Raw genomic sequence first — 14,302 nt, 5'->3', positions numbered from 1 at the left:
GGACACTGACTCCTCATATGATGTTGTCTCCTTGTATGAAGTTGACTTCTCGTGTACCGGTGACTCCATGTATGATGTTGACTCTTGACCCATTTTGGCTCTTTGTATGATATTGACTCCCCTCTGGACATTGACTCCTCATACTGTATAATGTCTCCTTGTCTGATGTTGGTTCTGTAGGACACTGACTCCTCATATGATGTTGTCTCCTTGTATGAAGTTGACTTCTCGTGTACCGGTGACTCCATGTATGATGTTGACTCTTGACCCATTTTGGCTCTTTGTATGATATTGACTCCCCTCTGGACATTGACTCCTCATACTGTATAATGTCTCCTTGTCTGATGTTGGCTCTGTAGGACACTGACTCCTCATATGATTTTATTATTATTATTTATTATTTAAGCGCCATTCATTCCCTGGCGCTGTACATATGATAAGCGGTGCACATACATAATACAGACAATTGCACTAATCATAAACAAAATGAGTTACAGACTGGTGCAGAAGGAGAGAGGGCCCTGCCCGTGAGGGCTTACAATCTACATGGTATGGGAGAAGGACACAGTAGGTGCGGGTGAAGCAGGTCATGGCGGTATAGAGGCAGCAGGGTCACTGGTTGTAGGCTTGTCTGAAGAGGTGGGTTTTCAGGTTTCTTTTGAAGGATTCCACTGTCGGTGAGAGTCTGATATGTTGGGGCAGCGAGTTCCAGAGTGTGGGGGATGCACGGGAGAAATCCTGGAGGAGATTGTGGGAAGAGGTGATAAGAGGAGAGGAGAGAAGGAGGTCTTGTGAGGATCGGAGAGTGCGTGTGGGGGTGTATCGGGAAATTAGCTCAGAGATGTAGGGAGGGGACAGGTTATGGACGCCCTCGTATGTGTTTGTTAGTACTTTGAAGTGAATTCGTTGGGCAATAGGGAGCCAGTGAAGGGATTGGCAAATGGGAGAGGCAGAGGAATAATAGGGTGAGAGGTGGATTAGTCGGGCAGCAGAGTTGAGGATAGATTGGAGGGGTGTGAGAGTGCTAGATGGAAGGCCACAGAGGAGGATGTTGCAGTAGTCCAGGCGGGAGATAATGAGGGCATGTACAAGTATTTTTGCAGATTCAAAGTTAAGGAAAGCACGGATGCGGGAGATGTTTTTGAGTTGGAGACGGCAGGTGGTGGAAAGGGCTTGGATGTGCGGTCGGAAGGAAAGGGCAGAATCCAAGATCACTCCAAGGCAGCGGGCTTTGTTGACTGGGGATAATGTGCAGCCATTGATCGTGATAGATAGGTCTGTTGGGGGGGTTGAACAAGATGGGGGAAAGATTATGAATTCTGTCTTATCCATGTTAAGTTTAAGAAAGCGAGAGGCGAAGAAGGATGATATAGAAGATAGACATTGTGGGATTCTAGATAGTAAGGTGGTGATGTCTGGACCAGAGAGGTAGATTTGTGTGTCGTCAGCGTAGGAGTGATACTGAAAGCCATAGGACTCTATGAGCTGTCCCAGGCCGAAAGTGTAGATAGAGAAGAGCAGGGGTCCTAGGACAGAGCCTTGCGGGACACCAACAGAGAGGGCATGAGACGAGGAGGTGGTGCGGGAGTGGGAGACGCTGAATGTCCGGTCTGTGAGGTATGATGTGATCCAGGAGAGGGCCAGGTCACTGATGCCAAGAGATGAGAGAGTTTGCAACAGAAGGGAGTGGTCAACAGTGTCGAAGGCAGAGGACAGGTCAAGGAGAAGGAGGACAGAGTATTGTTTCTTGGTTTTGGCTGTGAGTAGGTCATTGGTGACTTTGGTAAGGGCAGTCTCGGTCGAGTGGTGGAGTCGGAAGCCAGATTGTAGGCGGTCAAAGAGGGAGCAGGAGGAGAGGTGGGAGGACAGTTCAGAATGGACATGTTGTTCAAGTAGCTTTGAGGCATACGGAAGAAGTGATATGGGGCGATAACTGGACAAGGAAGATGGGTCAAGTGAAGGCTTTTTGAGGATGGGTGTAATGGTAGCATGTCTAATATCCAGAGGGGAAGACACCAGAGTTTAGTGATAGGTTGAAGAGATGAGTTAGGGCTGGGATAAACACTGCAGTGAGGTTAGGGATGAGGTGGGATGGGATTGGGTCAAGTGCACAGGTGGTCAGATGAGATTTGGAGAGTAGAGTGGAGAGTTTACCTTCTGTAATGGTAGAGAAGTGGGTTTTGGGAGAAGAGGACCGAGCAGTTGTGTAGAGGGTCTGTGGGGACTGTATAGTGAAGCTTTCTCTGATGTTGACTATCTTTTGTTTGAAATATTTGGCAAAGTCCTCAGCTGAGAAGAGAGGAGAGGGTGGGGGCGCTGGGGGACGGAGAAGGGAATTAAAAGTGCTAAAAAGTTGTTTAGGGCTGTGGGACAGGGAAGATATGAGAGATGAGAAGTCGCCTGTTTTGCATCAGCGAGTGAGGATTTGAATATGAGAAGGGATTGCTTGTATGCGGTGAAGTGATCCTTAGAGTGGGATTTTTTCCATCGTCACTCAGCAGCCCTGGAAGCTTGTCTGAGTTTTTTGGTCAGGTTGGTGTGCCAGGGTTGTCTGTTGATTTTCCGGATTTTGTTGTGTGTGAGGGGGGCAACAGTGTCCAGAGCTGTACTTAATGTGGTGTTATATAGGGTGGTAGCAGCTTCTGGGTCTTGGAGGCAACAGATGGTAGAGAGTGGGAGAAGAGAGTCAGAAAGCAAGCAAAAGTCAAGCTGTTTGAGGTTCCTGCGGGGGTGTGCTAGTGTGTGGACTGGGGGAGCTGCAGAAGAGACCAATGAAGAGAAGGTGAGTAGATTGTGGTCGGATAGGGGGAGAGGCAGATTAGAAAGGTTAGATAGGGAGCAGAGGCAGGAAAAGATCAGATCCAGAGTGTGACCATCTCTGTGGGTGGGAGCTGAAGACCACTGTGATAGGCCGAAGGAGGAAGAGAGCGACAGGAGTTTAGAGGCGGCCGAGTGGCAGGTGTCAATAGGGATGTTGAAGTCACCCATGATGATAGTGGGGATGTCGGCAGAAAGAAAGTGTAGTAGCCAGGTGTTAAAGTGGTCAAGAAATATGGTGGCTGGGCATGGGGGGCGCTAAAATGACTGCTACTTGAAGGTTGGAGGGAGAGTAGATGCGAACAGAGTGTACTTCAAATGAGGTGAGCGTAATGGAGGGTGGCAGTGGAGTTGGGCTGTAGGAGCAGGTGTCTGATAGGAGAAGACCAACTCCTCCACCATGTTTGCAGCCAGGGCGGGGGGTGTGAGTGAATTGAAATCCACTATAAGAGAGTGCAGCAGGGGAGGTGGTGTCTGAGGGTGTCAGCCATGTCTCTGTGAGACCCAGAAAGGAAAGGTTTTGAGAGATGAACAGTTCATGAATGTACGACAGTTTGTTACAGACGGAGCGCGCGTTCCATAATGCTCCTGCAAGAGGAACTAAAGGCACAGGGGTCAGAGGAATGGTAATTAGGTTTAAGGGGTTGTAGAAATTTGTAGCCGGAGATTTGTAGTGGGACATGGAGGTGATTTGCTGAGGGGGTCCTGGATTTGGAGAGATATCACCAGCAGTAAGGAGAAGCAGAGAAAGTGTTAATAGATGAGAATAGGAGAGGGCATGAGGTGTCTGTGTGTGTGTGGGAAGGAAGTGTTTTATGTTGGCAAACAGGTTTGTGCAAGCGTCAGATGAGAAGGTAAGATGGAGGGAGAGATGAATAGTTCCTTGCTGGGTGAATGGATGTGGGGGTATTTCAGGAGGTTATGGACAAGTAGGAGGAGTACGAGGAAAAATTTAAACATTGTTTGCATTGACTATGTCTGTAATTACCTGTGGTCCCCTTCTGGTATAATTCAGTCTGTGCACTTAAAAAGTTGCACTTGAGAGATGTTGCATGTGGAAAGACCAAGGTCTGGAAGACCTAAGACCTTAGATTTATACCACTCAGTGATCAATCAGGTGTGACCAAGAGGGGAGGGGGCTACATATGGCCTAATCAAGGGAGGACCAGATACAGGGGGGAAGTAGTGTAAACAAATACTCAATAAATCCAGCAGGATAAGAGACATTAATAGTTCAATGCAATCATACCAAGATTTAGAAGGAGAGATGAGAGGGGGTGGACAATATCAGACTGGAAAAGCTGGGTGTAGCAGTAAGCTTCAATGCAATCTTATGTTCAATCTTCAATGCAATATGATGTTGTCTCCTTGTATGAAGTTGACTTCTCGTGTACCGGTGACTCCATGTATGATGTTGACTCTTGACCCATTTTGGCTCTTTGTATGATATTGACTCCCCTCTGGACGTTGACTCCTCATATTGTATAATGTCCCCTTGTCTGATGTTGGCTCTGTAGGACACTGACTCCTCATATGATGTTGTCTCCTTGTATGAAGTTGACTTTTCGTGTACTGGTGACTCCATGTATGATGTTGACTCCTCACACTAATGTTCCACATATGAAGTTGACATGAGACAACGCCTGAAGAACAGTCTCTTACTGACCCACCGGAGGAGGGCTGCAGATGGTCGCACTCCACACCTACAGCAGATACAGAGGTCTCGTAGGAGCCTGAAACCCAAAGACCCCCCTCCACGCTCTTAGGCTGTGTTCACACATTGCGCCATACTGTGCTTTCTTGATACTGCAAAGAGCGCATTGTGACAGTGACATGTGGACTTGTACAATGACATTCCGCCTTTCTTATGAAGCAGATGCGTTTCGCAGGGTTCAGCAGAATAAATCTCACTTGACGCTTCCAAGTCCCTTCGGGGAATAAAGCAGATTAATGACGATATAAAATAAACGACGCATCCTGATGAAGGAGTGAAATCCAGCGCAGGGCGTTCCCTCCGAGCCAGGTCCAGGATGGTACAGGCTCCGGCCTGTTGTGTCAGGCTTGTAACATTTCCATATGTTTGCATACAAGACTTCAGTCTGATACATTGTATGATGTGCCACAGGATGGACGGGGGATGGGCATACTCCTGCACTTTTATATGTTGGGAAATTGAATAAGGGGGTGGTCTTCTCAGAGAGGTGGTTGGATCTATGGACTTATTCTTCTCCCTTGTCTCACTCTTCAGGAGAGATGCCGCGCCACTTCCCTCGCCTCAGTATTTCAGAGGTGGATGAACAAGTGCGACTACTTGCCGAGAAAGTTTTTGCCAAAGTTCTTCGAGAAGAGGACAGTAAAGATGCCTTCTCCCTGTTCACTGTGCCGGAGGATTGTCCTATCGGCCAGAAAGAGGCCAAAGAACGAGAGCTGGAGAGGGAAATCGCAGAACAGAAATCTGCTGAAACAGTTAAAAGGTTTGTCTTGTCACGCTCCTTCTCCGCTATAGGGGATCAGTCTGTGGTTTTGTGTCACTTTCTGTAGTAAAAAAAAACACTAAAATCTAGAACTTTTTACTCTGAGCCTCGTGATAATCTGACCCTCCCTGTTCTGTACCGGTCCCTTGTCTGCAGTCATCTCATTATCATCCCAGGCAGGATGACAATGACAGATAACACCAATTGTTTAGCTAGCACAGGATATCTCCTCTCCCTCGCTGTCCAATGACCTCGGCACAGAGCACGCCCTAAACCCTCTCATAGGAGCCAACGATGGCTGAATGCAGAGTCTACAAGTGCCAGGTACCAGATGATGCACTCCCTGTCATTGTGTCTAATGGTACAGAAATACCCTCCTGCCATTAGCCACACTTTCCCTCCAGGGATTAGACTCATCTCGTAGTCCTGTGACATCGCGCGGTGTCATCGGCAGACAGAGAAGGAGAAGACACAAGGGCGAATAGGGTGTAATCAGCTCCCAGACCCCTCAGTCATGACAGCCCTGCCCGTGTCCATGTGTCCTATCAGGGCATCCAGGGGGCATGGGGGGGGCCTGTTTGGGACCCTCATCCCTAGCCAGAGGGCCTGAATACAGACGCATAGGCTAATAAGGGCATCGGCCGCACTTGTCCTGCTTGTTGATGGTTTCCAGGTTTTTTCTACATGGAAATATAATTGGAGCTCAGGATAGTCATGGGGGGGGGTCTCTGATGACCTTCAGTGTCAGGATATTGACCGCCTGCCCTGAACGCGTCCTTCACTGACGCCGTTATCTACACAGGGTCCAGAATTAGAGGTGAGAATGACGGCTCGAGGGGGTCCGTGACGGGATCACTGTCCGCACTCATCTGGAAGGAACGCACTTACTGAATGTGTCATTGTAACCAGATCTCGTAAAGTGTCCAACGATACAATCGCAGGACGCCCTCAACACCACAGTGCAGCACAATATACTGCCCCAGCAGAACCAGATACCACAGTGCAGCACAATATACTGCCCCAGCAGAACCAGATACCACAGTGCAGCACAATATACTGCCCCAGCAGAACCAGATACCACAGTGCAGCACAATATACCGCCCCAGCAGAACCAGACACCACAGCGCAGCACAATATACCGCCCCAGCAGAGCCGGACACCACAGTGCAGCACAGTATACCGCCCCAGCAGTGCCAGATACCACAGTGCAGCACAATATACCGCCCCAGCAGAGCCGGACACCACAGTGCAGCACAGTATACCGCCCCAGCAGAACCAGATACCACAGTGCAGCACAATATACCGCCCCAGCAGAGCCGGACACCACAGCGCAGCACAATATACCGCCCCAGCAGAGCCGGACACCACAGTGCAACACAATATACCGCCCCAGCAGAACCAGATACCACAGTGCAGCACAATATACTGCCCCAGCAGAACCAGATACCACAGTGCAGCACAATATACCACCCCAGCAGAACCAGATACCACAGTGCAGCACAATATACCGCCCCAGCAGAGCCGGACACCACAGTGCAGCACAATATACCGCCCCAGCAGAACCAGATACCACAGTGCAGCACAATATACCGCCCCAGCAGAGCCGGACACCACAGCGCAGCACAATATACCGCCCCAGCAGAGCCGGACACCACAGTGCAACACAATATACCGCCCCAGCAGAACCAGATACCACAGTGCAGCACAATATACCTCCCCAGCAGAACCAGGTACCACAGTGCAGCACAATATACCGCCCCAGCAGAACCAGATACCGCAGTGCAGCACAATATACTGCCCCAGCAGAACCAGACACCACAGTGTAGCACAATATACCGCCCCAGCAGATCCAGATACCACAGTGCAGCACAATATTCCGCCCCAGCAGAGCCGGACACCACAGTGCAGCACAATATACCGCCCCAGCAGAGCCGGACACCACAGTGCAGCACAATATACCGCCCCAGCAGAGCCGGACACCACAGTGCAGCACAATATACCGCCCCAGCAGAGCCGGACACCACAGTGCAGCACAATATACCGCCCCAGCAGAGCCGGACACCACAGTGCAGCACAATATACCGCCCCAGCAGAACCAGATACCACAGTGCAGCACAAAATACTGCCCCAGCAGAACCAGATACCACAGTGCAGCACAATATACCGCCCCAGCAGAACCAGACAACACAGTGCAGCACAATATACCGCCCCAGCAGAGCCAGATACCACAGTGCAGCACAATATACCGCCCCAGCAGAGCCGGACACCACAGTGCAGCACAATATACCGCCCCAGCAGAACCAGATACCGTAGTGCAGCACAATATACTGCCCCAGCAGAACCAGATACCACAGTGCAGCACAATATACCGCCCCAGCAGAGCCGGACACCACAGTGCAGCACAATATACCGCCCCAGCAGAACCAGATACCACAGTGCAGCACAATATACCGCCCCAGCAGAACCAGACAACACAGTGCAGCACAATATACCGCCCCAGCAGAGCCGGACACCACAGTGCAGCACAATATACCGCCCCAGCAGAGCCGGACATCACAGTGCAGCACAATATACCGCCCCAGCAGAGCCAGATACCGTAGTGCAGCACAATATACCGCCCCAGCAGAACCAGATACCACAGTGCAGCACAATATACTGCCCCAGCAGAACCAGATACCACAGTGCAGCATAAAATACTGCCCCAGCAGAACCAGATACCGTAGTGCAGCACAATATACCGCCCCAGCAGTACCAGATACCACAGTGCAGCACAATACACCGCCCCAGCAGAACCAGATACCGTAGTGCAGCACAATATACCGCCCCAGCAGAACCAGATACCACAGTGCAGCACAATATACCGCCCCAGCAGAGCCAGATACCACAGTGCAGCACAATACACCGCCCCAGCAGAACCAGATACCGTAGTGCAGCACAATATACCGCCCCAGCAGTACCAGATACCACAGTGCAGCACAATATACCGCCCCAGCAGAACCAGATACCGTAGTGCAGCACAATATACCGCCCCAGCAGAACCAAATACCACAGTGCAGCACAATATACTGACCCAGCAGAACCAAATACCACAGTGCAGCACAATACACCGCCCCAGCAGAACCAGATACCGTAGTGCAGCACAATATACCGCTGCTCGTGCACAGTACTCACCTGTATAATCGTCCTGAGAATGGCGATTAGGCTTGAGCGGACCGGGTACAGATTCCTCTATCTGAACCCGATTAATTTGAAAACTTTGTTCACAATGTCTTCTGGTTGTGCGCTAAAATGTATGGGCTGCACTGAGGCCTGGCAAATCTTGCTGCAAATAACGCGAGACTTTCTTGGTTTTGCGTCTATGACGTTACACTTCGGTTATGCACATAAATTACTGTTCCAAAATCCAAAGCTGAACTCTGCTTTGTTAACGAGACTGTGGAACAGTAATTTACATAATCCATGTGCGCGAAGTGCCACGTCGTGGACGCAAAACGAAGCCAGTCAGCAGCCAGGTTTGGATAGAGCAACCAGAGCCCGGTTGGGGTGATACAGCTGAATTCAGGAGGGAGCAGCGGCCGCCCGCCGGATACATACGTGCCTGAGAGCATCATATTGTTATGTACCCGGTCATGACGGGGCTACGGCGACCCCCTGGGCATCGGCCCACCGGGAAAGTTCCCTGTGGGGTCCCCTCTTCGGGGGAATTGCATTATTAGCGGGGGTGGTGAACTGGTCCAATGGTCATGGACTCACTGGGGCCCCTCTCCTGTGTACAGCCCTAGGAGGGGCCCCGGCTCCTGTTGTAGTATGTGCTACGTCATGTATAATTACCATGGATATAATGGAAGCCATGTTCTCATCATCAGATATAACTGCACACGGCGAGATATTCCCATACAGATCACAGCGGCCATTATTCCTGTATGATAATCCTGGCAGCGGCGACGGGAGGAACCAACGGGGGAGATGTAGAAAATCGATTACTCGTGTCTGAGATCCGAAATATTAGACACAGTGAATACTTCTCTCATTATAATAGGATTCTGCCAGTAGGAGTTGGACAGTCACAGCCGCCGAGTAACTTAGATCTGCACAGGAGCTGTGTCCAAACGTCTGAGGGAGTCCTGGATGTGAACCCCGCCTCTGTGTGGGCCACGGGCGGCTCGGGTCATAGCGCCCACACAGCGCCCACACAGAGCCCACATAGAGCCCACATAGAGCCCACATAGAGCCCACATAGAGCCCACATAGCGCCCACACAGAGCCCACATAGCGCCCACACAGAGCCCACACAGAGCCCACACAGCGCCCACACAGAGCCCACACAGTGCCCACACAGAGCCCACACAGAGCCCACACAGAGCCCACATAGCGCCCACACAGAGCCCACACAGCGCCCACACAGAGCCCACACAGCGCCCACACAGAGCCCACACAGAGCCCACACAGAGCCCACACAGAGCCCACATAGCGCCCACACAGAGCCCACACAGAGCCCACACAGAGCCCACACAGAGCCCACATAGTGCCCACATAGTGCCCACAAAGAGCCCACACAGAGCCCACATAGCGCCCACACAGAGCCCACATAGCGCCCACACAGCGCCCACACAGAGCCCACATAGCGCCCACACAGCGCCCACACAGAGCCCACATAGCGCCCACACAGAGCCCACACAGCGCCCACACAGCGCCCACATAGCGCCCACACAGAGCCCACACAGCGCCCACATAGCGCCCACACAGCGCCCACATAGCACCCACATAGCGCCCACACAGAGCCCACACAGAGCCCACACAGAGCCCACACAGAGCCCACACAGCGCCCACACAGAGCCCACATAGCACCCACATAGCGCCCACACAGAGCCCGCACAGAGCCCACATAGCGCCCACACAGCGCCCACACAGAGCCCACACAGAGCCCACACAGAGCCCACACAGAGCCCACACAGTGCCCACACAGAGCCCACACAGTGCCCACACAGCGCCCACACAGTGCCCACACAGAGCCCACATAGCGCCCACACAGAGCCCACAGAGCCCACATAGCGCCCACACAGAGCCCACACAGCGCCCACACAGAGCCCACATAGCGCCCACATAGCGCCCACACAGAGCCCACACAGAGCCCACACAGCGCCCACACAGAGCCCACACAGAGCCCACACAGAGCCCACAAAGCGCCCACACAGCGCCCACACAGAGCCCACACAGAGCCCACATAGCGCCCACATAGAGCCCACACAGCGCCCACACAGAGCCCACACAGAGCCCACACAGCGCCCACATAGCGCCCACACAGAGCCCACATACCGCCCACACAGAGCCCACATAGCGTCCACACAGAGCCCACATAGCGCCCACACAAAGCCCACATAGCGCCCACACAGAGCACACACAGCGCCCACACAAAGCCCACATAGCGTCCACACAGAGCCCACATAGCGCCCACACAGAGCCCACACAGCGCCCACACAGCGCCCACATAGCGCCCACACAGAGCCCACATAGCGCCCACACAGCGCCCACATAGCACCCACATAGCGCCCACACAGAGCCCACACAGAGCCCACACAGAGCCCACACAGAGCCCACACAGCGCCCACACAGAGCCCACATAGCGCCCACACAGAGCCCACATAGCACCCACATAGCGCCCACACAGAGCCCTCACAGAGCCCACATAGCGCCCACACAGCGCCCACACAGAGCCCACACAGCGCCCACACAGAGCCCACACAGTGCCCACACAGCGCCCACACAGTGCCCACACAGAGCCCACATAGCGCCCACACAGAGCCCACAGAGCCCACATAGCGCCCACACAGAGCCCACACAGCGCCCACACAGAGCCCACACAGAGCCCACATAGCGCCCACATAGCGCCCACACAGAGCCCACACAGAGCCCACACAGAGCCCACACAGAGCCCACACAGCGCCCACACAGAGCCCACACAGAGCCCACACAGAGCCCACACAGAGCCCACACAGCGCCCACATAGAGCCCACACAGCGCCCACACAGCGCCCACACAGAGCCCACACAGAGCCCACACAGCGCCCACACAGAGCCCACATACCGCCCACACAGAGCCCACATAGCGCCCACACAGAGCCCACATAGCGCCCACACAGAGCCCACATAGCGCCCACACAGAGCCCACATAGCACCCACATAGAGCCCACATAGCGCCCACACAGAGCCCACATAGAGCCCACATAGCACCCACACAGCGCCCACATAGCGCCCACACAGCGCCCCGTCTGCCACCAGATCTCACAGACTCTAATTTAGATTTGAACATGCAAATACATTTTTGCATTGTGCTTACGAGCAGAGGACGGACGCTAGAGTCTGATATCAATACAATGTGTCGGTTATGTAACATGTTACTATTATCATTGTTTCCGATGAATCACAAAATCCTTTTGTCCCTAAAATTAACCCTGTATTCAATTTACTAGAAAAATAAAAGTGTATATAGGCATTTGCTGGGACTACAGAGCATTTATAGGCGGTGTGTAATACTGCGGTACTAGCTGGCGTGCAGTACATATAGTATCTCTATATTGTGCCATAGAGCTCCATGTAGCAGCCTCCAATCCACCATCACATGTATGAACAAGGGCACGCTCTACATGTGTGAGGTCACAGGCTGTGTAATGCCCCCTAGTGGAAGGCATTGCCCCCAGAACCTACATGTGTGAGGTCACTGACTGTAATGCCCCCGAGTGGAAAGCATTGCCCCCAGAACCTACATGTGTGAGCTCACAGGCTGTGTAATGCCCCCTAGTGGAAGGCATTGCCCCCACAACCTACATGTGTGAGCTCACAGGCTGTGTAATGCCCCCTAGTGGAAGGCATTGCCCCCAGAACCTACATGTGTGAGGTCACAGGATGTGTAATGCCCCCTAGTGGAAGGCATTGCCCCCACAACCTACATGTGTGAGCTCACAGGCTGTGTAATGCCCCCTAGTGGAAGGCATTGCCCCCACAACCTACATGTGTGAGGTCACAGGCTGTGTAATGCCCCCTAGTGGGAAGCATTGCCCCCAGAACCTACATGTGTGAGGTCACTGACTGTAATGCCCCCGAGTGGAAAGCATTGCCCCCAGAACCTACATGTGTGAGGTCACAGGCTCTGTAATGCCCCCTAGCGGAAAGCATTGCCCCCAGAACCTACATGTGTGAGCTCACAGGCTGTGTAATGCCCCCTAGTGGAAGGCATTGCCCCCAGAACCTACATGTGTGAGGTCACAGGCTGTGTAATGCCCCCTAGTGGAAGGCATTGCCCCCACAACCTACATGTGTGAGGTCACAGGCTGTGTAATGCCCCCTAGTGGGAAGCATTGCCCCCAGAACCTACATGTGTGAGGTCACTGACTGTAATGCCCCCGAGTGGAAAGCATTGCCCCCAGAACCTACATGTGTGAGGTCACAGGCTCTGTAATGCCCCCTAGCGGAAAGCATTGCCCCCAGAACCTACATGTGTGAGGTCACCGACTGTGTAATGCCCCCTAGTGGAAGGCATTGCCCCCACAACCTACATGTGTGAGGTCACAGGCTGTGTAATGCCCCCTAGTGGGAAGCATTGCCCCCAGAACCTACATGTGTGAGGTCACTGACTGTAATGCCCCCGAGTGGAAAGCATTGCCCCCAGAACCTACATGTGTGAGGTCACAGGCTCTGTAATGCCCCCTAGCGGAAAGCATTGCCCCCAGAACCTACATGTGTGAGCTCACAGGCTGTGTAATGCCCCCTAGTGGAAAGCATTGCCCCCAGAACCTACATATGTGAGCTCACAGGCTGTGTAATGCCCCCTAGTGGAAAGCATTGCCCCCATAACCTACATGTGTGAGCTCACAGACTGTGTAATGCCCCCTAGTGGGAAGCATTGCCCCCAGAACCTACATGTGTGAGGTCACAGGCTGTGTAATTGCCCCCTAGTGGAAGGCATTGCCCCCAGAACCTACATGTGTGAGGTCACAGGCTGTGTAATGCCCCCTAGTGGAAGGCATTGCCCCCAGAACCTACATGTGTGAGGTCACTGACTGTAATGCCCCCGAGTGGAAAGCATTGCCCCCAGAACCTACATGTGTGAGGTCACAGGCTCTGTAATGCCCCCTAGCAGAAAGCATTGCCCCCAGAACCTACATGTGTGAGCTCACAGGCTGTGTAATGCCCCCTAGTGGAAAGCATTGCCCCCAGAACCTACATGTGTGAGCTCACAGACTGTGTAATGCCCCCTAGTGGGAAGCATTGCCCCCAGAACCTACATGTGTGAGGTCACAGGCTGTGTAATGCCCCCTAGTGGAAGGCATTGCCCCCAGAACCTACATGTGTGAGGTCACAGGCTGTGTAATGCCCCCTAGTGGAAGGCATTGCCCCCAGAACCTACATGTGTGAGGTCACAGGCTGTGTAATGCCCCCTAGTGGAAAGCATTGCCCCCAGAACCTACATGTGTGAGGTCACAGGCTGTGTAATGCCCCCTAGTGGGAAGCATTGCCCCCAGAACCTACATGTGTGAGCTCACAGGCTGTGTAATGCCCCCTAGTGGAAGGCATTGCCCCCCAGAACCTACATGTGTGAGGTCACAGGCTGTGTAATGCCCCCTAGTGGAAAGCATTGCCCCCAGAACCTACATGTGTGAGGTCACAGGCTGTGTAATGCCCCCTAGTGGAAGGCATTGCCCCCAGAACCTACATGTGTGAGGTCACAGGCTGTGTAATGCCCCCTAGTGGGAAGCATTGCCCCCAGAACCTACATGTGTGAGCTCACAGGCTGTGTAATGCCCCCTAGTGGAAGGCATTGCCCCCAGAACCTACATGTGTGAGGTCACAGGCTGTGTAATGCCCCCTAGTGGAAAGCATTGCCCCCACAACCTACATGTGTGAGCTCACAGGCTGTGTAATGCCCCCTAGTGGGAAGCATTGCCCCCAGAACCTACATGTGTGAGCTCACAGGCTGTGTAATGCCCCCTAGTGGAAGGCATTGCCCCCCAGAAC

At 52.9% G+C, this 14,302-nt stretch overlaps 1 protein-coding gene across 3 annotated transcripts in view; it reads left to right on the top strand.

Moving 5' to 3' along the window:
* Positions 1-14,302, top strand: part of AMPD3 (adenosine monophosphate deaminase 3) — a 64,086-nt gene that overhangs the window by 8,404 nt on the left and 41,380 nt on the right. For 2 of the 3 annotated variants that reach the window (XM_044270971.1, XM_044270969.1), the window contains exon 2: positions 5,066-5,291. In XM_044270971.1, the coding sequence (XP_044126906.1) occupies positions 5,071-5,291 (221 nt within the window). In that variant the 5' untranslated portion in view covers positions 5,066-5,070. Of the gene's footprint in view, positions 1-2,741; positions 2,783-5,065; positions 5,292-14,302 lie in introns of those variants that run through there. The other variant, XM_044270972.1, reaches the window with a different exon arrangement.

Source organism: Bufo gargarizans, chromosome 10, assembly GCF_014858855.1.
Source record: "Bufo gargarizans isolate SCDJY-AF-19 chromosome 10, ASM1485885v1, whole genome shotgun sequence".
Classification (NCBI taxonomy): domain Eukaryota; kingdom Metazoa; phylum Chordata; class Amphibia; order Anura; family Bufonidae; genus Bufo; species Bufo gargarizans.
Note: the sequence above shows the minus strand (reverse complement) of the source record. Positions and strands in the feature narration are given on the sequence as shown.